At 37.4% G+C, this 22,385-nt stretch overlaps 1 protein-coding gene across 4 annotated transcripts in view; it reads left to right on the top strand.

The window, feature by feature from the left end:
* Window positions 1-22,385, top strand: part of LOC115766836 (probable Ras GTPase-activating protein) — an 81,913-nt gene that overhangs the window by 23,669 nt on the left and 35,859 nt on the right. For 2 of the 4 annotated variants that reach the window (XM_030710878.1, XM_030710876.1), the window contains exons 2-4: window positions 16,255-16,367; window positions 16,941-16,973; window positions 17,116-17,305. In XM_030710878.1, the coding sequence (XP_030566738.1) occupies window positions 16,255-16,367; window positions 16,941-16,973; window positions 17,116-17,305 (336 nt within the window). The remainder of the gene's footprint in view (window positions 1-16,254; window positions 16,368-16,940; window positions 16,974-17,115; window positions 17,306-22,385) is intronic. The other 2 variants (XM_030710879.1, XM_030710877.1) reach the window with 1 other exon arrangement.

The following is a 22,385-nucleotide window of genomic DNA, read 5'->3' as shown; positions in this document are numbered from 1 at the left end:
ATACCTTTTTGAATTCGTAGGGATCCCTACCATAAATTGGCATTCAAAGAAATTCAAAATCGATGGGTAAGAAAAAATGATTCACCAAAAACCGATTTGTTTTCAAAATCAACCTTTTTTGATGATTTTTTGGCATATCTCGGCCAAATAATGTCAGATTTTGGAATTTTATACCATTTTGAGCTCGTAAGGATCAGTACTATCGATTGACATCAAAAATATGAAAATCGAAAAGGTCGTTTTGAAACGACATAACGCCGCGCGGAGATATGACGTTCCAAAACGGCATAACTCCGCGGGAGATATGACGTTCCAAAACGACATAACTCCAGGCGGAGATATGACGTTCCAAACGACATAACCTTACATCACGTTTTTTTTTCAAATTCGGGGTCGGTTCAAAAATCAAAACTTTTTCGATGATTTTTTTCGAATATCTCGGGTAAATATTGTCGGATTTTGAAATATTATACCTTTTTGAATTCGTAGGGATCCCTACCATAAATTGGCATTCAAAGAAATTCAAAATCGATGGGTAAGAAAAAATGATTGACCAAAAACCGATTCGTTTTCAAAATCAACCTTTTTTGATGATTTTTTGGCATATCTCGGCCAAATAATGTCAGATTTTGGAATTTTATACCATTTTGAGCTCGTAAGGATCAGTACTATCGATTGGCATCAAAAATATGAAAATCGAAAAGGTCGTTTTGAAACGACATAACTCCGCGCGGAGATATGACGTTCCAAAACGGCATAACTCCGCGGGAGATATGACGTTCCAAAACGACATAGCTCCAGGCGGAGATATGACGTTCCAAACGACATAACCTTACATCACGTTTTTTTTCAAATTCGGGGTCGGTTCAAAAATCAAAACTTTTTCGATGATTTTTTTCGAATATCTCAGGTAAATATTGTCGGATTTTGAAATATTATACCTTTTTGAATTCGTAGGGATCCCTACCATAAATTGGCATTCAAAGAAATTCAAAATCGATGGGTAAGAAAAAATGATTGACCAAAAACCGATTCGTTTTCAAAATCAACCTTTTTTGATGATTTTTTGGCATATCTCGGCCAAATAATGTCAGATTTTGGAATTTTATACCATTTTGAGCTCGTAAGGATCAGTACTATCGATTGGCATCAAAAATATGAAAATCTAAAATTTGACCAAAATCGAAAAAAAAGCAAGGGGTTACATCACGTTTTTTTTTTCAAATTCGGGGTCAGTTTAAAAATCAAAACTTTTTCGATGATTTTTTTCGAATATCTCGGGTAAATATTGTCGGATATTGTCCGCGCGGAGATATGACGTTCCAAAACGGCATAACTCCGCGGGAGATATGACGTTCCAAAACGACATAACTCCAGGCAAAGATATGACGTTCCAAACGACATAACCTTACATCACGTTTTTTTTTTCAAATTCGGGGTCGGTTCAAAAATCAAAACTTTTTCGATGATTTTTTTCGAATATCTCGGGTAAATATTGTCGGATTTTGAAATATTATACCTTTTTGAATTCGTAGGGATCCCTACCATAAATTGGCATTCAAAGAAATTCAAAGTCGATGGGTAAGAAAAAATGATTGACCAAAAACCGATTCGTTTTCAAAATCAACCTTTTTTGATGATTTTTTGGCATATCTCGGCCAAATAATGTCAGATTTTGGAATTTTATACCATTTTGAGCTCGTAAGGATCAGTACTATCGATTGGCATCAAAAATATGAAAATCGAAAAGGTCGTTTTGAAACGACATACCTCCGCGCGGAGATATGACGTTCCAAAACGGCATAACTCCGCGGGAGATATGACGTTCCAAAACGGCATAACTCCGCGGGAGATATGACGTTCCAAAACGACATAACTCCGCGGGAGATATGACGTTCCAAAACGACATAGCTCCAGGCGGAGATATGACGTTCCAAACGACATAACCTTACATCACGTTTTTTTTCAAATTCGGGGTCGGTTCAAAAATCAAAACTTTTTCGATGATTTTTTTCGAATATCTCAGGTAAATATTGTCGGATTTTGAAATATTATACCTTTTTGAATTCGTAGGGATCCCTACCATAAATTGGCATTCAAAGAAATTCAAAATCGATGGGTAAGAAAAAATGATTGACCAAAAACCGATTCGTTTTCAAAATCAACCTTTTTTGATGATTTTTTGGCATATCTTGGCCAAATAATGTCAGATTTTGGAATTTTATACCATTTTGAGCTCGTAAGGATCAGTACTATCGATTGGCATCAAAAATATGAAAATCTAAAATTTGACCAAAATCGAAAAAAAGCAAGGGGTTACATCACGTTTTTTTTCAAATTCGGGGTCGGTTTAAAAATCAAAACTTTTTCGATGATTTTTTTCGAATATCTCGGGTAAATATTGTCGGATGTTGAAATATTATACCTTTTTGAATTCGTAGGGATCCCTACCATAAATTGGCATTCAAAGAAATTCAAAATCGATGGGTAAGAAAAAATGATTGACCAAAAACCAATTCGTTTTCAAAATCAACCTTTTTTGATGATTTTTTGGCATATCTCGGCCAAATAATGTCAGATTTTGGAATTTTATACCATTTTGAGCTCGTAAGGATCAGTACTATCGATTGACATCAAAAATATGAAAATCGAAAAGGTCGTTTTGAAACGACATAACTCCGCGCGGAGATATGACGTTCCAAAACGGCATAACTCCGCGGGAGATATGACGTTCCAAAACGACATAACTCCAGGCGGAGATATGACGTTCCAAACGACATAACCTTACATCACGTTTTTTTTTTCAAATTCGGGGTCGGTTCAAAAATCAAAACTTTTTCGATGATTTTTTTCGAATATCTCGGGTAAATATTGTCGGATTTTGAAATATTATACCTTTTTGAATTCGTAGGGATCCCTGCCATAAATTGGCATTCAAAGAAATTCAAAATCGATGGGTAAGAAAAAATGATTGACCAAAAACCGATTCGTTTTCAAAATCAACCTTTTTTGATGATTTTTTGGCATATCTCGGCCAAATAATGTCAGATTTTGGAGTTTTATACCATTTTGAGCTCGTAAGGATCAGTACTATCGATTGGCATCAAAAATATGAAAATCGAAAAGGTCGTTTTGAAACGACATAACTCCGCGCGGAGATATGACGTTCCAAAACGGCATAACTCCGCGGGAGATATGACGTTCCAAAACGACATAACTCCAGGCGGAGATATGACGTTCCAAACGACATAACCTTACATCACGTTTTTTTTTTCAAATTCGGGGTCGGTTCAAAAATCAAAACTTTTTCGATGATTTTTTTCGAATATCTCGGGTAAATATTGTCGGATTTTGAAATATTATACCTTTTTGAATTCGTAGGGATCCCTGCCATAAATTGGCATTCAAAGAAATTCAAAATCGATGGGTAAGAAAAAATGATTGACCAAAAACCGATTCGTTTTCAAAATCAACCTTTTTTGATGATTTTTTGGCATATCTCGGCCAAATAATGTCAGATTTTGGAATTTTATACCATTTTGAGCTCGTAAGGATCAGTACTATCGATTGGCATCAAAAATATGAAAATCTAAAATTTGACCAAAATCGAAAAAAAAGCAAGGGGTTACATCACGTTTTTTTTTCAAATTCGGGGTCGGTTTAAAAATCAAAACTTTTTCGATGATTTTTTTCGAATATCTCGGGTAAATCTTGTCGGATTTTGAAATATTATACCTTTTTGAATTCGTAGGGATCCCTACCATAAATTGGCATTCAAAGAAATTCAAAATCGATGGGTAAGAAAAAATGATTGACCAAAAACCGATTTGTTTTCAAAATCAACCTTTTTTGATGATTTTTTGGCATATCTCGGCCAAATAATGTCAGATTTTGGAATTTTATACCATTTTGAGCTCGTAAGGATCAGTACTATCGATTGGCATCAAAAATATGAAAATCTAAAATTTGACCAAAATCGAAAAAAAAGCAAGGGGTTACATCACGTTTTTTTTTCAAATTCGGGGTCGGTTTAAAAATCAAAACTTTTTCGATGATTTTTTTCGAATATCTCGGGTAAATCTTGTCGGATTTTGAAATATTATACCTTTTTGAATTCGTAGGGATCCCTACCATAAATTGGCATTCAAAGAAATTCAAAATCGATGGGTAAGAAAAAATGATTGACCAAAAACCGATTTGTTTTCAAAATCAACCTTTTTTGATGATTTTTTGGCATATCTCGGCCAAATAATGTCAGATTTTGGAATTTTATACCATTTTGAGCTCGTAAGGATCAGTACTATCGATTGGCATCAAAAATATGAAAATCTAAAATTTGACCAAAATCGAAAAAAAAGCAAGGGGTTACATCACGTTTTTTTTTCAAATTCGGGGTCGGTTTAAAAATCAAAACTTTTTCGATGATTTTTTTCGAATATCTCGGGTAAATATTGTCGGATTTTGAAATATTATACCTTTTTGAATTCGTAGGGATCCTTACCATAAATTGGCATTCAAAGAAATTCAAAATCGATGGGTAAGAAAAAATGATTGACCAAAAACCGATTTGTTTTCAAAATCAACCTTTTTTGATGATTTTTTGGCATATCTCGGCCAAATAATGTCAGATTTTGGAATTTTATACCATTTTGAGCTCGTAAGGATCAGTACTATCGATTAGCATCAAAAATATGAAAATCGAAAAGGTCGTTTTGAAACGACATAACTCCGCGCGGAGATATGACGTTCCAAAACGGCATAACTCCGCGGGAGATATGACGTTCCAAAACGACATAACTCCAGGCGGAGATATGACGTTCCAAACGACATAACCTTACATCACGTTTTTTTTCAAATTCGGGGTCGGTTCAAAAATCAAAACTTTTTCGATGATTTTTTTCGAATATCTCAGGTAAATATTGTCGGATTTTGAAATATTATACCTTTTTGAATTCGTAGGGATCCCTACCATAAATTGGTATTCAAAGAAATTCAAAATCGATGGGTAAGAAAAAATGATTGACCAAAAACCGATTCGTTTTCAAAATCAACCTTTTTTGATGATTTTTTGGCATATCTCGGCCAAATAATGTCAGATTTTGGAATTTTATACCATTTTGAGCTCGTAAGGATCAGTACTATCGATTGGCATCAAAAATATGAAAATCGAAAAGGTCGTTTTGAAACGACATAACTCCGCGCGGAGATATGACGTTCCAAAACGGCATAACTCCGCGGGAGATATGACGTTCCAAAACGACATAACTCCGCGGGAGATATGACGTTCCAAACGACATAACTCCAGGCGGAGATATGACGTTCCAAACGACATAACCTTACATCACGTTTTTTTTTTTCAAATTCGGGGTCGGTTCAAAAATCAAAACTTTTTCGATGATTTTTTTCGAATATCTCGGGTAAATATTGTCGGATTTTGAAATATTATACCTTTTTGAATTCGTTGGGATCCCTACCATAAATTGGCATTCAAAGAAATTCAAAATCGATGGGTAAGAAAAAATGATTGACCAAAAACCGATTCGTTTTCAAAATCAACCTTTTTTGATGATTTTTTGGCATATCTCGGCCAAATAATGTCAGATTTTGGAATTTTATACCATTTTGAGCTCGTAAGGATCAGTACTATCGATTAGCATCAAAAATATGAAAATCGAAAAGGTCGTTTTGAAACGACATAACTCCGCGCGGAGATATGACGTTCCAAAACGGCATAACTCCGCGGGAGATATGACGTTCCAAAACGACATAACTCCAGGCGGAGATATGACGTTCCAAACGACATAACCTTACATCACGTTTTTTTTCAAATTCGGGGTCGGTTCAAAAATCAAAACTTTTTCGATGATTTTTTTCGAATATCTCGGGTAAATCTTGTCGGATTTTGAAATATTATACCTTTTTGAATTCGTAGGGATCCCTACCATAAATTGGCATTCAAAGAAATTCAAAATCGATGGGTAAGAAAAAATGATTGACCAAAAACCGATTTGTTTTCAAAATCAACCTTTTTTGATGATTTTTTGGCATATCTCGGATTCGTTTTCAAAATCAACCTTTTTTGATGATTTTTTGGCATATGTCGGCCAAATAATGTCAGATTTTGGAATTTTATACCATTTTGAGCTCGTAAGGATCAGTACTATCGATTGGCATCAAAAATATGAAAATCTAAAATTGGACCAAAATCGAAAAAAAAGCAAGGGGTTACATCACGTTTTTTTTTCAAATTCGGGGTCGGTTTAAAAATCAAAACTTTTTCGATGATTTTTTTCGAATATCTCGGGTAAATATTGTCGGATTTTGAAATATTATACCTTTTTGAATTCGTAGGGATCCTTACCATAAATTGGCATTCAAAGAAATTCAAAATCGATGGGTAAGAAAAAATGATTGACCAAAAACCGATTTGTTTTCAAAATCAACCTTTTTTGATGATTTTTTGGCATATCTCGGATTCGTTTTCAAAATCAACCTTTTTTGATGATTTTTTGGCATATGTCGGCCAAATAATGTCAGATTTTGGAATTTTATACCATTTTGAGCTCGTAAGGATCAGTACTATCGATTGGCATCAAAAATATGAAAATCTAAAATTTGACCAAAATCGAAAAAAAAGCAAGGGGTTAGTTACATCACGTTTTTTTTTCAAATTCGGGGTCGGTTTAAAAATCAAAACTTTTTCGATGATTTTTTTCGAATATCTCGGGTAAATATTGTCGGATTTTGAAATATTATACCTTTTTGAATTCGTAGGGATCCCTACCATAAATTGGCATTCAAAGAAATTCAAAATCGATGGGTAAGAAAAAATGATTAACCCAAAACCGATTCGTTTTCAAAATCAACCTTTTTTGATGATTTTTTGGCATATCTCGGATTCGTTTTCAAAATCAACCTTTTTTGATGATTTTTTGGCATATGTCGGCCAAATAATGTCAGATTTTGGAATTTTATACCATTTTGAGCTCGTAAGGATCAGTACTATCGATTGGCATCAAAAATATGAAAATCTAAAATTTGACCAAAATCGACAAAAAAGCAAGGGGTTACATCACGTTTTTTTTCAAATTCGGGGTCGGTTCAAAAATCAAAACTTTTTCGATGATTTTTTTCGAATATCTCGGGTAAATCTTGTCGGATTTTGAAATATTATACCTTTTTGAATTCGTAGGGATCCCTACCATAAATTGGCATTCAAAGAAATTCAAAATCGATGGGTAAGAAAAAATGATTGACCAAAAACCGATTTGTTTTCAAAATCAACCTTTTTTGATGATTTTTTGGCATATCTCGGCCAAATAATGTCAGATTTTGGAATTTTATACCATTTTGAGCTCGTAAGGATCAGTACTATCGATTGGCATCAAAAATATGAAAATCTAAAATTTGACCAAAATCGAAAAAAAGCAAGGGGTTACATCACGTTTTTTTTTCAAATTCGGGGTCGGTTTAAAAATCAAAACTTTTTCGATGATTTTTTTCGAATATCTCGGGTAAATATTGTCGGATTTTGAAATATTATACCTTTTTGAATTCGTAGGGATCCTTACCATAAATTGGCATTCAAAGAAATTCAAAATCGATGGGTAAGAAAAAATGATTGACCAAAAACCGATTTGTTTTCAAAATCAACCTTTTTTGATGATTTTTTGGCATATCTCGGCCAAATAATGTCAGATTTTGGAATTTTATACCATTTTGAGCTCGTAAGGATCAGTACTATCGATTGGCATCAAAAATATGAAAATCTAAAATTTGACCAAAATCGAAAAAAAAGCAAGGGGTTACATCACGTTTTTTTTCAAATTCGGGGTCGGTTTAAAAATCAAAACTTTTTCGATGATTTTTTTCGAATATCTCGGGTAAATATTGTCGGATTTTGAAATATTATACCTTTTTGAATTCGTTGGGATCCCTACCATAAATTGGCATTCAAAGAAATTCAAAATCGATGGGTAAGAAAAAATGATTGACCAAAAACCGATTCGTTTTCAAAATCAACCTTTTTTGATGATTTTTTGGCATATCTCGGCCAAATAATGTCAGATTTTGGAATTTTATACCATTTTGAGCTCGTAAGGATCAGTACTATCGATTAGCATCAAAAATATGAAAATCGAAAAGGTCGTTTTGAAACGACATAACTCCGCGCGGAGATATGACGTTCCAAAACGGCATAACTCCGCGGGAGATATGACGTTCCAAAACGACATAACTCCAGGCGGAGATATGACGTTCCAAACGACATAACCTTACATCACGTTTTTTTTCAAATTCGGGGTCGGTTCAAAAATCAAAACTTTTTCGATGATTTTTTTCGAATATCTCAGGTAAATATTGTCGGATTTTGAAATATTATACCTTTTTGAATTCGTAGGGATCCCTACCATAAATTGGTATTCAAAGAAATTCAAAATCGATGGGTAAGAAAAAATGATTGACCAAAAACCGATTCGTTTTCAAAATCAACCTTTTTTGATGATTTTTTGGCATATCTCGGCCAAATAATGTCAGATTTTGGAATTTTATACCATTTTGAGCTCGTAAGGATCAGTACTATCGATTGGCATCAAAAATATGAAAATCGAAAAGGTCGTTTTGAAACGACATAACTCCGCGCGGAGATATGACGTTCCAAAACGGCATAACTCCGCGGGAGATATGACGTTCCAAAACGACATAACTCCGCGGGAGATATGACGTTCCAAACGACATAACTCCAGGCGGAGATATGACGTTCCAAACGACATAACCTTACATCACGTTTTTTTTTTTCAAATTCGGGGTCGGTTCAAAAATCAAAACTTTTTCGATGATTTTTTTCGAATATCTCGGGTAAATATTGTCGGATTTTGAAATATTATACCTTTTTGAATTCGTAGGGATCCCTACCATAAATTGGCATTCAAAGAAATTCAAAATCGATGGGTAAGAAAAAATGATTGACCAAAAACCGATTCGTTTTCAAAATCAACCTTTTTTGATGATTTTTTGGCATATCTCGGCCAAATAATGTCAGATTTTGGAATTTTATACCATTTTGAGCTCGTAAGGATCAGTACTATCGATTGGCATCAAAAATATGAAAATCGAAAAGGTCGTTTTGAAACGACATAACTCCGCGCGGAGATATGACGTTCCAAAACGGCATAGCTCCGCGGGAGATATGACGTTCCAAAACGACATAACTCCAGGCGGAGATATGGCGTTCCAAACGACATAACCTTACATCACGTTTTTTTTCAAATTCGGGGTCGGTTCAAAAATCAAAACTTTTTCGATGATTTTTTTCGAATATCTCGGGTAAATATTGTCGGATTTTGAAATATTATACCTTTTTGAATTCGTAGGGATCCCTACCATAAATTGGCATTCAAAGAAATTCAAAATCGATGGGTAAGAAAAAGTGATTGATAAAAAACCGATTCGTTTTCAAAATCAACCTTTTTTGATGATTTTTTGGCATATCTCGGCCAAATAATGTCAGATTTTGGAATTTTATACCATTTTGAGCTCGTAAGGATCAGTACTATCGATTGGCATCAAAAATATGAAAATCTAAAATTTGACCAAAATCGACAAAAAAGCAAGGGGTTACATCACGTTTTTTTCCAAAATCGGGGTAGGTTCGAATATCTCAACTTGTTTGACGTTTTTTTGTAATATCTCGGGTAAATATAATCTTATTTTAATATGTTATACCTTTTTGAACGCGTACGGATCCCTACTATCATATGGCATTCATTAAAAAAAGATGCTTCCTTCTGTCTGTTACATACATTTGGATTTTGCACAAATACATTATACCCTTATACCCAATTTTAATGGGTTCAGGGTATAAAAAATAAAGAGATGAAAAAAACGCAACCATCTATAAACTTTCGCCCCACCCCCGCCGTCGCTCCCCCAAGACCTGATGCGTTTGTTGTTCGTCTGTCAGTCTCCATCAGTTGCACCCACACACATAGTCCGTGAGGTGGGGAGGAGGGGGGGGGGGGGGTGGAGTTGCCTCTGTTTGGGGCAATGTCTGGAGCAGCAGCTGCTTGCCTATGCGGAAGTAGCTGATGCCGCGTCTCAGCTTCCATTGTTGTCGCCCTGCGTGTTGTTGTTGTTGTTGTTGCTTCTCATGTTGGCGCCTGCCACGACAAAAACTAAAACACATTTCGAATGCCCTAGCTCAGCGGCGGGTATCACAATTTATGCACGTGTGCTACTCACGCAGGCATTATATATAGATCAGCACATATACATATGTATATATCTACATCTATATATATATATGTATATATGTAATTCTCCGTCAGCGTATAACTTGATCGGCTGACATTCGACATATATTTGCTGCAAGCGGTCAATCAGATGGGTTATACATAAAAACACACGCACTCACAGCTTTACACCTAAATTTGGAATGTCATATGTTCCTGCTGGGTGTTTAATATGCGCCATTTTTAAAATAACTCTATTCCCATGCTCATGCCCTTGCCGATGGGCATTTTAAGTTTGTCCCGAAGCGTGTAACACATAAGAAAAGGCGAAAAGATGTTTATAGAATGGCTTGATATTGCGACTAAATAGTTTATATATTTTGTCTGGATTGGTAACCTGCGCACCTCTGCTTCTACATTCAGCCACAACGCACACAGGCTACCAAAGTCGAAGGCTATTTGGGCTGGGAATCAGGAAGGGCATGAAATAGTCTCAATCCGACAAACTACTTACTCAATATGTTGTGTCTGGCTCTTCTTAGCTCCACAATATTATCAAAAAAACTTTATCTGTAAATCGATATTTATCGATTGTGTAGAAACAATGTGAGCGATCGATTGTTATATTGTTAAAGAACTAAGTTCTTGTCAGAACTGCTCTTACTAAGATTTTCTTTATAATATCGAATTTCTATAATTCTTTGGCAAGAGTCGGTTAAAATTTAAACCCTGTAAAGGCTATCATAATTTTCTTCTTCTTGATATGTTTAAAGCATAGAAGGAGACAGCCCCGATATCGTAAGGAATATATGTATATCCCATCACAGATTCGCATCAACAAAGTTAAAGCCATGCCTGTTTGTCCGTCCGTCTGTCTGTCTGTTTCTGTGCGAACTAGTCTCTCAGTCTTAATGCTTTACAATTCGCACAAGGGTATTCAATATTCGGTCTGCCAAAGATCTTCTTACTCTCTCGCTCAAACGAACTTCGTTGCTTGTAAAAATTGACCAATTCTTGGCTCAACACTTTTGCAAGGGTATGCAGTAGTCGGCCAGCCAAGCATAGCTCTTTTTGACTTATGTATGTTTTTCTTGTTCTTGGTTTCGATTTTGGTTTTGCTGCGACAGGGCGAGTGAAAACAGCTTAGCTGCAAGCAGGGTCGGGGGCGTGGGCGTGGGCGGGGGAGGGGGAGGGGGGGGGGGCCAACAAACTTGGCGCGTCGATCGTCACTAGAACTGAAACGTCTGTCGCCCCCTCCCCCCTCCCCACTGCCCACTTCTCACTCCCAATTTAACCGCAACACATGTACGTGCTGCCACACCCTCCCACACACACACACACACACACACACACACACACACACACACACACACACACACACACACACACACACACACACACACACACACACACACACACACTAAAGCATTAATGACGCATCGCATAAATTATTTTAAATTACTTTTAATTGGCGAAGTTTTTGTTTTTGTTTTTCCTCTTTTTTTGGTTTTTTTTTTTGTTTTTCTTATTTTTTCTACATTTGTTTTTAATTCCTTCGGCTGCTTTGGGCATTTATTAAATGTATTTTTCTTATCTAGTTAAAATTGTTTAACTATATGCTTGGAGACTTCTTATCGAATATATATTTTGAATTTCAATTCATATTTTTATTTGTATTTAATTTATTTTTCTTTGTCTTTCATTCCTTCTCTTCTCTAGTTTCTTTCTTTTCTCTTTTATTAATTTAACTATATCCGAGAGATTGGGAATTGATATCCAAGAGTTTTCACAGACAGGCAGAAAAATATTACTAAGACAACTCTCGGCTCGATCAGGAATCAATAATATATATATATATATATATACGTTATGGGCATGTGCACAAAACTAGTATAACTCATTTCAACCGACTTTCAAGGGGTATTCAAGCAGACCTCCTCTCGTATTGCAAGGCACATAAATATAACATTGACTCGTCTAACAGTTATTTAATATGCTTAAAACAAACTCAGCTAGAAAACAAAGAAAATACAATAATATTTGTATACTCTATACTTCTATATTTCTAAGATTAGGTATATTGTTTATAATTGAGAATGCTTCGGATAAGTTCAACTTGCCTAGTTAAAATTAACCAAGTTGTGATTTAACTTAACCACAGACTAAAACTGTCACAATGCAAGTTCAACTTCCGCTGTGAACAGTTGTCTCATATCGTTTATTGTTTAAATATATTGCTGGTTAAATGCAAGTTCAGTTTACAGCTTGAACTCATGTGAGATTCAAAAAGAATTTGTTGGAAATATTTGTTGTTAATTATAGAAGCAAGCATATGCAAATAAAGCAGAGTACCAAGTTCTATAAATAATATGCAACAATAAAAAGACAAATACAAATCAAGTGCATCAATTGTATAGTAATGCTAGAAATAAATGTTCAGGCAAGTGCACTACGAGAATTCGGGTTCAATACCCAGGCAAGGATGCCAGCAAAAAAATGAGTTAGAATCTTAAATAAATACTAATGCTAGATTAATAAAAAATAATAATAATAATAATGATATTAGCAATGACAATAACAATGCTAATGCTAATGCTAATGATAACGCTAATAATAACGCTAATGCCAATGCTAATGCTAATGCTAATGCTAATGCTAATGATAATGTTAATGCTAATGCTAATGCTAATGATAACGCTAATAATAACGCTAGTGCTAATGCTAATGCTAATGCTAAAGCGAATGCCAATGCTAATGCTAATGCTTATGATAACGCTAATAATAACGCTAATGCTAATGCAAATGCTAATAATAATGCTAATGATAACGCTAGTGCTAATGCTAATGCTAAAGCGAATGCCAATGCTAAAGCGAATGCCAATGCTAATGCCAATGCTAATGATTCTGGTAATGATGGTAACAATAATAATATCATTAATAATAATAAAATTAATAAATATTAATATCAATAAAATAATAAAAATATTCATATTTTTGATAAGCGTACTCTGTAATGCCCGATGACAAAGTCCAAAGAATCTTCAAAACAGCTGGGCAAACAAAAATATTATTTACAAAATATGCTGCAACAATAAATAAATACATTTGATACTTACAACGTATGTGAATCAGAAAACTCATAACATTTACAAATTGATCTTTGAATTACGTCAAAGTGCTTTTCCTAAACAAATGCGATATGAGAAAACGCAGAGACATATTTATACATGCATTATTTAGAAATCTGGTAACCCTGTTAAAGATCTAGTTGCATGCATAGCTTGTTGATATTTCCCGCTGCGTTCTACAGGGCATATACCCCCCCCCCCCCCTCCCCTCCCCCTCAACGCTCTCCGGAAACACCTGAGAACCATTGTTTAGCTTCATTGCGGTGCATGATATTTCATAAATTATTGAAATTCTCATGAAGTGCAATTATCAGCGTATGCGATTAACCGGACAGTGTTGCAAAATGCGCCAATGCGCCAGTGAGGGTCCAATCGATACGATAATTGATCGAAACGCTAAAGTTGCCGGCGGTTACGTAACAAACAGCTGTTGTCTGGCACACAGGTGGTCCGCCCCAATGCCACGCCTCAGTGCTCAACGCCGCGCCGCGCCGCCCTTGACAGAGCCCAGTGCAAAGCTCTCGGCTGGCTTTGACCAAAGTGCATTGAACTCGGCAAGCGAGAAATTCTTATGCAAAAAAAAAAAAAAAAACAACAACAACGAGCAAACGAACGTTTCAAAATTAACGCAAAGTTGCTGAGCAACGCTGCCGTCGCAGTCGCAGTCGACGTCAACGTCAACGTCAGCCGCGGCTGTGGTCTTAACAATTACACACAATATTTATGTTAAATGCGCAGACGGGCGCCGCAGCTAAAAAAAAAATGTGCCTCGTTTTTAGTCTGTGAAAATGATAGAGCTCCCTCCCCCTGCCCCTCCTCCCGATGCTTACCCCACCACCTTAACACTGCCCCCTCGAGCAAGCTCTTGTCTTTATATTAAGTACTTGCCCCACGCTTTAACCCAAGTTTGGCTTAAGTTTTCTTTGAGATACCCTTGCGAAGGGCATTCGAATTTTGTCATCAAACGTGTTACGCATAGAGGAAGCATACTCTTTTCTACATCGGATCAGTATATTATATAGAAAGCATCGATCGGAAAATAAACTCTCCTTTTTTAAGATTTTTTGATCAAATTCCTCAATATTGTATACATATTATATATAAATGCATTTGCTGCTCTATTTTCGTCGTGTCGATATGGGTATGCACCTCTTAACGAACCATCCAACCACCTGTCTAGGCAAACTGTCGCATTTTTAAAGTAATCTTGTTGAAACTGTGCCTAGATACATATTATACAGATTGAAGAACTTAACAACTATTGGTCGAAAATATATCTTTTATATGTTCGGCTTATAAGGTTCCTTATATTTTGTCATGGACTTCAACAAAATATAGCCATATGCCATAGAAACATTTAGTTATAAACTAAAATGCACTAAAAAAAATATACTCAAAAAAGAAAACTGATTTTTGTAGGCTTTTCAAAATTCTGTATTCAAATTGGCAAAAAAAAAAACGAAAACAAATGTCCAAATATAATACAACATATATTGTACCAGATATATTCTGTTACAAAATAGAAAACAACGTTTTTTCCTCTAGATATATCATGTTTTTTTATTTTTTTTTATATATATTCAATTTCGTGAAGTAGGCAACAAATCAGCCCAAAGCTTTGTTTTTATTTATTTCTTTTGCTGTCCAATATTCTGCAGGGTATTTACTCGTCGGCAAGCCTTAAAGAAACGTTTCTCATTCATATGCTGTTTTGACTTTTTATGTTGTCTTCTGCTTCTCTTTTCCTTTTTTTTTTTTTTTGGGTCGCGTTAGGTCGTCGCGTCTTCACAGCCTCCGCCTGCGCCTCCCTCACACTCTCTTTCGCTGTTCGCCCCCCCCCCCTCTCTCTCTCTCTCTCCCACTTCAACAAATTAAAACAGTTTTCTTTTTTCATTTTTATTATTTATCTTGTTGTTTTTGCTGTTGCTGCGCTTCACATTGTTATCGCATACGTTGACGCTGACGTCGACGCTGACGCTGACGCCGACGTCGACGCGCGCCGTCAAGAACGTAGAAGAAACGAAGTGAAACGAACTTTGTGAATTTTGCGGGGCCACGCAACATGGTTCATGGGGGGGAGGTGGCGGGCTGTTGAGTCGAGGCAGACGAATGGGATTGAATTATTGAATCAGATGCGGGCTAGGCAAATGTTGGAGCAGGGTCTAGCCGGGTAGGGAGAGTGGGATAAGCAGTTACTTAGTTCAAGTTGGTTGCGCATTGCTTGCCTTTCTTCTTCTCCTGCTTCAATTTTCTACAATTTTCCACACAGCAACAGCCAAACGGCATTTGACGCAGTTGCAGTTGCAGTTGCATTCATAATTTTATTCTTCTTGCTTGTAGTCCCGCTGTCTTATTAGCAACACGCATGCGTGCAGCGGCAGCGTAACAGACAGTGTGTTGATTGTCTGCATGCGCGCGGGGAGAGGAGGCACACGGGCACTTGGTTCTGCTTGCTTTTGGTATTTTTTGGTGCTTTTTTCTGTTCGCCTTTTCAAATTGATGCGCGCGCACTGTATATTGTAATATTGGGCGCCGCCTGAAAGCAGGCAACAAAATTCGCACTTAGCAAGTGCCAATGCGATGTCGTCGCTGGCCGTTAGGTGGCGCTAGGCTACAAATATAAAACCTAGACCTAAGTTTGAAAAAGAGCTTGGAATTTTTGGTATGTATGGACTAATGTAGACTTAAATTATCCAATCAATCAGTCGATCAATCAATTAGTCAATCGATAAGTCGGTCAGCACAAGCAGTTTTTAATATGCTGACTAAATTTTGGCGACTGCTAGGTTGTACCCTTTTATTCCAAAACTAACTAACTTTAGCATGTGCTTCTCATCTCCCTCGTTTATCTCTTATAATATTTAATGTATCTAAATGTCTTCCCTCTTTGATTACAGAAACGGAGGGTGAACTGACACGCCTGATCAAAACACTACCATGGGGTCCGCTGTATTGTGTGCTGCAGCAGGATGATCAAACATTTACTGCCTACTGCAGCGAAGAGATTTCGGTAAGTAACGAGTGGCGAGTAACAAATTGCTAGAAACGAATATTGTGTGCTGACAACGAGTAGCGAGTCGCGAGTTGTGAGTGACAAGTAGCAAGAAATGCGAGATTAATTTTAGCTGAGAACTAACGAGTAGCAAGTGCAAAGTAACGAGTGGCGAGTAGTGATTAGCATGCAACGAGTGACAATCAACAGACGCAAATAACGCGGTAACCGATACAGCAAGTAACTACTTGTAATTGGGGACTAACGAGTAGCAAGTGGAAAGTAACGAGTGGAGAGTAGCATGCAACGAATGACGATTAACAAGTAGCTGGTAACGAGACGCGCTAAACTTACTCTAAAAAGTGCTTTGCGAGTAGCAACTTTTAATAAAGATCTTACGAGTAGCATGTAGAAAGTAACGAATACGAACGAATAGCATATTTCTATCGCATTTGCCCATATCGTATTACATTCTTCTCCAACGCTTATTTTCTATATATGTATTCTGTGCTTTTGTCTTATATCTCTATTTCCTCCACATTCTTGCACCCACTAATATGGATCATACTAAAAAATGCTACTAACTTGTAGATATTTCCGGCTACACCCAAAAAGGAGCTGGAGGTGGGTAATGCTCAAACAACCAACAAGCGAGAAGCTGCTATTTACTCTTTCTTTTTTTTTTTTTTTCATTTGTTTACTGAGCCCATTCTCTCTCTCTCTCTCTTTATTTAACTAACTCTCTTTCTCTGATGCCTTTCTGCAGCTTGGCGATGTGTGCTATGAGGATATACCGCGCGTGCGCCTGGATCGCGCCCGTCGCCCCGCCAAAGCTCTGTGGGACGGGCCGCCCACGCTGGCCGAGGAGAACGAGAACGACTCCGACACGTGCCTCGGCAATGGAATGAACGGACTCAACGATATTGCGCTAAACACAACGCTCTACAATGATCTAGGTAAGTGCGTTTTTGTGTGGGTGGGGGAGTATTTATAAAGTGTTAAGTGTGACCATATCGCTTGACCTCCTCCATTTTGCTGCCTCTCTGCTGCGATCAAGCGGCGCTTTAATTGCACTGAGTGACGCCTCGCGTCGACTGAGACGCATTCGGTAATTGCAGTTGTTGTTGTTGGGGCTCTGCTGCTGCCGAACATATCGAAAGCCAGCGCTGCTCTCCCACTCTTTCGCTCTCTCTCTCTCTCTCTCTCTCTCTCTCTCACACTTTCTGCTGCCTGCTGTGTGTGTGTGCGTGCGCACTCAGGAAATTTGTTTGCCGCATCGTCACGCATGCCAGCGCATTGGGCACAATAGCAACAGGCAGACTGGAAGGCGAAGGAGCAGGAGGTCTGCGGCGGGTGTGGGAGCACTGTTGGCTGGAGGTTAGCTCAGAGAGCTGAGCAGACTAACGGAAGAGCGTCCACCCGACAACAATGGCGATCATGTTAATGACAATACACGCGCGATTGAGCAGCATTGTTGCCGTAGAGCGCAGTCCAGCGTACAGGCGACAAAATTGTTGCTAACAAACATGACATGAAAACCAATTAGAATTATCTACAAAATAAATATTATTTTGAGAATTCACTCGTGTGCTTATATAGTAAATATAATAAATAGATGTATATAAATAAATATATACTATTTGTTCTATAAGCCCGCTAGTAAATGCTTAAAATAAATTGATATTCGCGTCGGATTTATAATGTGCCTGAAATGTTTTTGTATATGTTGCCAAACGGAATGCTTGGTATGTGAAACATTCGGTAAACATATTTGCATATTTGTATTTGTAATGGAAACAAATGTTAGACGTGTGCTCGACTAGAAGATACCCTCGCCGCAACTCACAGCTGACAAATAAGTTCTGTAGAAAAGTGGGTATTTTGACATTTGGTATAACAAGTACCAAAATATGACATTTCCGATCTCATCATTATCTATATACTCTTGATCAGTATTAAAATCTAAGTAGATTCTGGCCATGTCCTATTTACTCACGCATATATGTATACCCGACTTTGATGCTCCCAACACATATGCCGTACAGTCAGCCGAATCGACAACCTATATTATATAGCTGCTATTTGAACGATCGGTCTAAAATTAAATTCAGGCGCGAAAATTGCTTTTATTTTTAAATATCTTCTATATCTGTAAAAACTGACATTTACAAATTTCATTAATATCGGTTGTTAGACCTGTATCTACTAGAGTTTTTAAGTATGCCATAAAAGATATATATGTCTATAAAAAAGTACTACTATTTCCGAACTATTGAAATAGGTCAACTAGAGTATTCAAACTTCGTATTTAAAACAGTTTGGAAATAGGTCTACTAGAGTATTTAAACGTCGGCTTGCTGAAAATATGGCCTAAAAAAGTGCACAAATTTGCAATGAACACATAACCTATAAAAGTATAAGTTTTTTAAGTATTTGGGCAAAAGTATCTTTAGCAAAAACCCAAAAAAAAGAAACAACATTTTATTTCTCAACATAATTTCCGAAATCGAAGTTAGTTTTTTTTTTGGGCTGGCTTGTCTTAACCTCAATAGTTGTTTATCGTAATCGTTATCGTTTTTGTTGTCGTTGTTTTTTTTTTTTTTTTTTGTCTGTCCAGTGTTGCCATTGTCGCTTACAATGTTTTCCTTGTTAAGCCTTGGGTGTGCACCCATTCATTCACACACTCATCTATTGTTGTTGTTGTTGTTGTTGCTGCTGCTTTTCTTATGTTTATGTTGTTGTTAATGTTGTTAATGGCTGCGTATCAAGGCTGCTGCTTGGCCAATTGAAAGCTAAATAGCCGCTGAAGCGGAGACTGCGCAGGCGTCGCTGCTCGACACCAAAACTAAAATGTAATTAAAAATCTGCGATTAGCTCAACTTGCTGCTGCCTCTTCTTCTTACACAGCTGCTGCTGCTTCCTCTTCTAGCACTGGCTGCAAATGTAAACAAAGCGCTGCAACAGCAACAACAACAACAACGGCGAACACTTGCAACGCTTCGTGCTTCTCGCCGCTTGCAACTTCGTTTCGGCTGCCAAACTGTTCCATCGATGAACCGAGAACACAGAGCGAGCGAGCGAGGGAGAGAGCGAGAGCGAGAGAGAGACGTTCAGAGAGTGTCTCATTTCCGTTGCGTTTCATTTCATTGCAAGACCATGCACAGTGTAACAAATGTGTTGCTACAGTTGATTAAATATTATTCAATTCCCATTCACCCAAATTTACATACGACTGATTTACAAACGATTGTGCTCTATTGAGCTATCATTATATATTATATATGTATATATATTTATATATTAAATTTTTTACAATTAAGCGAAAGATTTACTTTTAGCAATTTACATACATGTTTTTGCGCTCTTCAAGGTCTTAAGGTCTTTAAAATGTTTTTTTTTTAGAATTCTAACCAATTCACATAAGAACTTATCCATTGAGTGCGTGCATCAACTCCGACTTGAATGCGTGCTGGCAGCTTTTTCTTCAGCTGCGGCCCACTGTGCCTGTCTTATGGCCAGCTTTGGCGCTGCCGCTGCCGCTGTCGCCGCTGCTGCTGCTGCGTTTCGGTTCGGTTCGATTCGTTTCAGTCCACTTTAAGCTTCCGGCGCAGGCGGTTGGGTTCGTCGTCAGCTCTCGCTTCGGTGCGTTGTGTTTGGACAGTTTGTTGTTGTTTTTTTTTTTTTTTTGTATTTGAATTTTAACCGTTGCGCTCGATTCACAGCTGAGCGTCGGCTGCTGTTGTTGTTTTTTCTATATTTATTAATTTTTTTTTTGTTCGTGTTTTTGTTTGTGTTTCGCAGAAAAAAAACGCACATTTGTTTTTTTTTTTGTTTTTGACAAGCTGAAATGAATTTCGATAAAACACAAATTCTTACAAGTTTTTTGTTGTTGTTGAAATTTAATGTTGCCGCGCGTGAATGAAAAATTGCTGGGCGAAAAATACAAAAAAAAAATGTGGGAAAAAAAACACCCAACAAAATTGTGTGTGTTGTAAAACTACGCGTTGCGAATTCGAAATGAAAATGCTCTAAAAATAGAATGCAAACAACAAACAAACACACAAAACAACAACAACAAGGCGAAGAAGAAGAGCAAGAAGAAGAAGAAGAAGAAGAACACAAATAAACGTACGACGCACGGCCCAAAAACTAAACGCAAAAATTGCCCGTACAAACTGGGCAACAACTACAACACACACACACACACACACACACACACACACACGCACACATAGATCATCATCTGCAACCTCAACTGGGCTATAAATTTAGCAAAAGCAAACGGAACAAAATATTATTCTACAAAGAAAATTCGAAAACGTATCAAAAAAGAAGAAAATAAACGCCCACAAACGCACGCGGCGCGTTTCGAGCGCGTTTCGGGCGCGTTTTCTAAAACGTCAAGTGTAAAAGGCAAACGGCACAAAATGAAACACAAAACAAAAAACAACAACAATATAATAATAATAATAATAAGTGCAAAAGAAAATTGTTAACTAAATTAGGGAAATGAGCGCTTGACACCAATCGCTGAGGCGGCAAAAGGGGGCATGGGAATTAAGGCGTGGCGCAGGCCGGAAAGCCAAAGTCCCCTACTCGTTGTTGTTGTTGTCTTAAAGCGTTTACGGCTATAGGCGCATCCGGATTAGCTTATGTGACATGTTCTGTGTAGAGCGTGGGCAGCAGAAGTGTCTAGGCTGGGCAGGGGGAAGGGGGGGGGGGGGGGGGGGGGGGGGGGGGGGGGGGGGGGGGGGAGGGGCATGTGGAAATCAGAATAGCAACCGTAATGGCCAACTATGTCAGCCGCATTTGGCCAAGTTAGCAGCCGAAAAAAAAAGAAATCGAAAGAAAAGAGCTGGCAAAAGAGAGAGAGAGTGAGTGAGAGGGGGGAGGGGGGAGGGGGGGTGGGTCAGCATTCAAAGCGAAAAGCTTAAAGAAACGCGCGCTGCAAATGCCGCCAATTGACACCAATTAATTAATTTGATGCACATGACCCACATTTTATTTATAACAACAACAACAACAACAACAACAACAGCAACAACAACAGCAGCAAATGTTGCTGAAAATCTAAATATAAAAGAAATACACAAAAAGCCTGCATAAATACGCATTTTATGCACACTTGTTGTTGTTGTTGTTGTTGTTGATGCTGTTGTTGTTGTTGTTGTTTTTGCTGCAGTCAAAACTTTCTTTTCTCTCTCTTTTGTTAGTTGTAGAAATAATTGAAAATACGTGTGTTTTTTAAATGCATTAATCAAATGCACTAGTGCAACACCTTGCCGCACCTCGCCGCCAGCTCCATGCGGGCCATAGACAGTCGACCCCCCTCCCCCTCCCCTCCCCTCCACCGGCACTCTCTTCCCCTGCCCAACGCTAACCAGCATGGGAGCTGCGAGATTGTCTCGATAACAATAATAACAACAATAACAACAATAACAACAATCGCAACAATTGCAACCGCAGCGAAATTACAGTCAAATTAAATGTTTTAGCTAGGCGACATTTCGTAATACTCTAAATTAAAGCTCTTCCGCTTTTTTGCTCTGTCTCTCTCTCTCTCTCTCTCTCCCTCGCTTTACTTCATCTACAATTATATTGAAAGCAATATCTGATCAGCCCTCTCTCTCTCTCTCTCTCTCTTTCTGACATTGTTTCTACTAATTACAGGGTATTCATTGATTTCACTCAATATTGAAAACCATATCCCTTTCGTTCTCTCTCTCTCTCTCTCTCTCCCTCTCTCTCTCTCTATCTATCTCTTATCGCGCGCTATATAACATTTGAGTAGTTTCTCCATCTTACAGGGTATTCTTTGAGCTCATATTATATTGGAATCGATGCCTTTGTTTCTCTCTCTCTCTTTCTCTCTTTCTCTCTCTCTCTCTCTCTCTCTCTCTCTCTCTCTCTCTTTCTCTGTTTCTACTTAATACAGGGTATTTTTTTAGTTTAATTTTCTATTGATAGCCAATTCTTCTTCGCTCTTTTTCTCATGAACTTTTTTCTCTATTTCTCTCTCTCTCTCTTGCTATACTT

The sequence above is a fragment of the Drosophila novamexicana genome, unplaced genomic scaffold (genome assembly GCF_003285875.2).
Source record: "Drosophila novamexicana strain 15010-1031.04,08,12 unplaced genomic scaffold, DnovRS2.1 tig00001270-arrow-arrow-pilon, whole genome shotgun sequence".
Lineage (NCBI taxonomy): Eukaryota > Metazoa > Arthropoda > Insecta > Diptera > Drosophilidae > Drosophila > Drosophila novamexicana.
The sequence above is the reverse complement of the archived record's forward strand: the minus strand, read 5'-3'. Positions and strand labels throughout refer to the sequence as shown.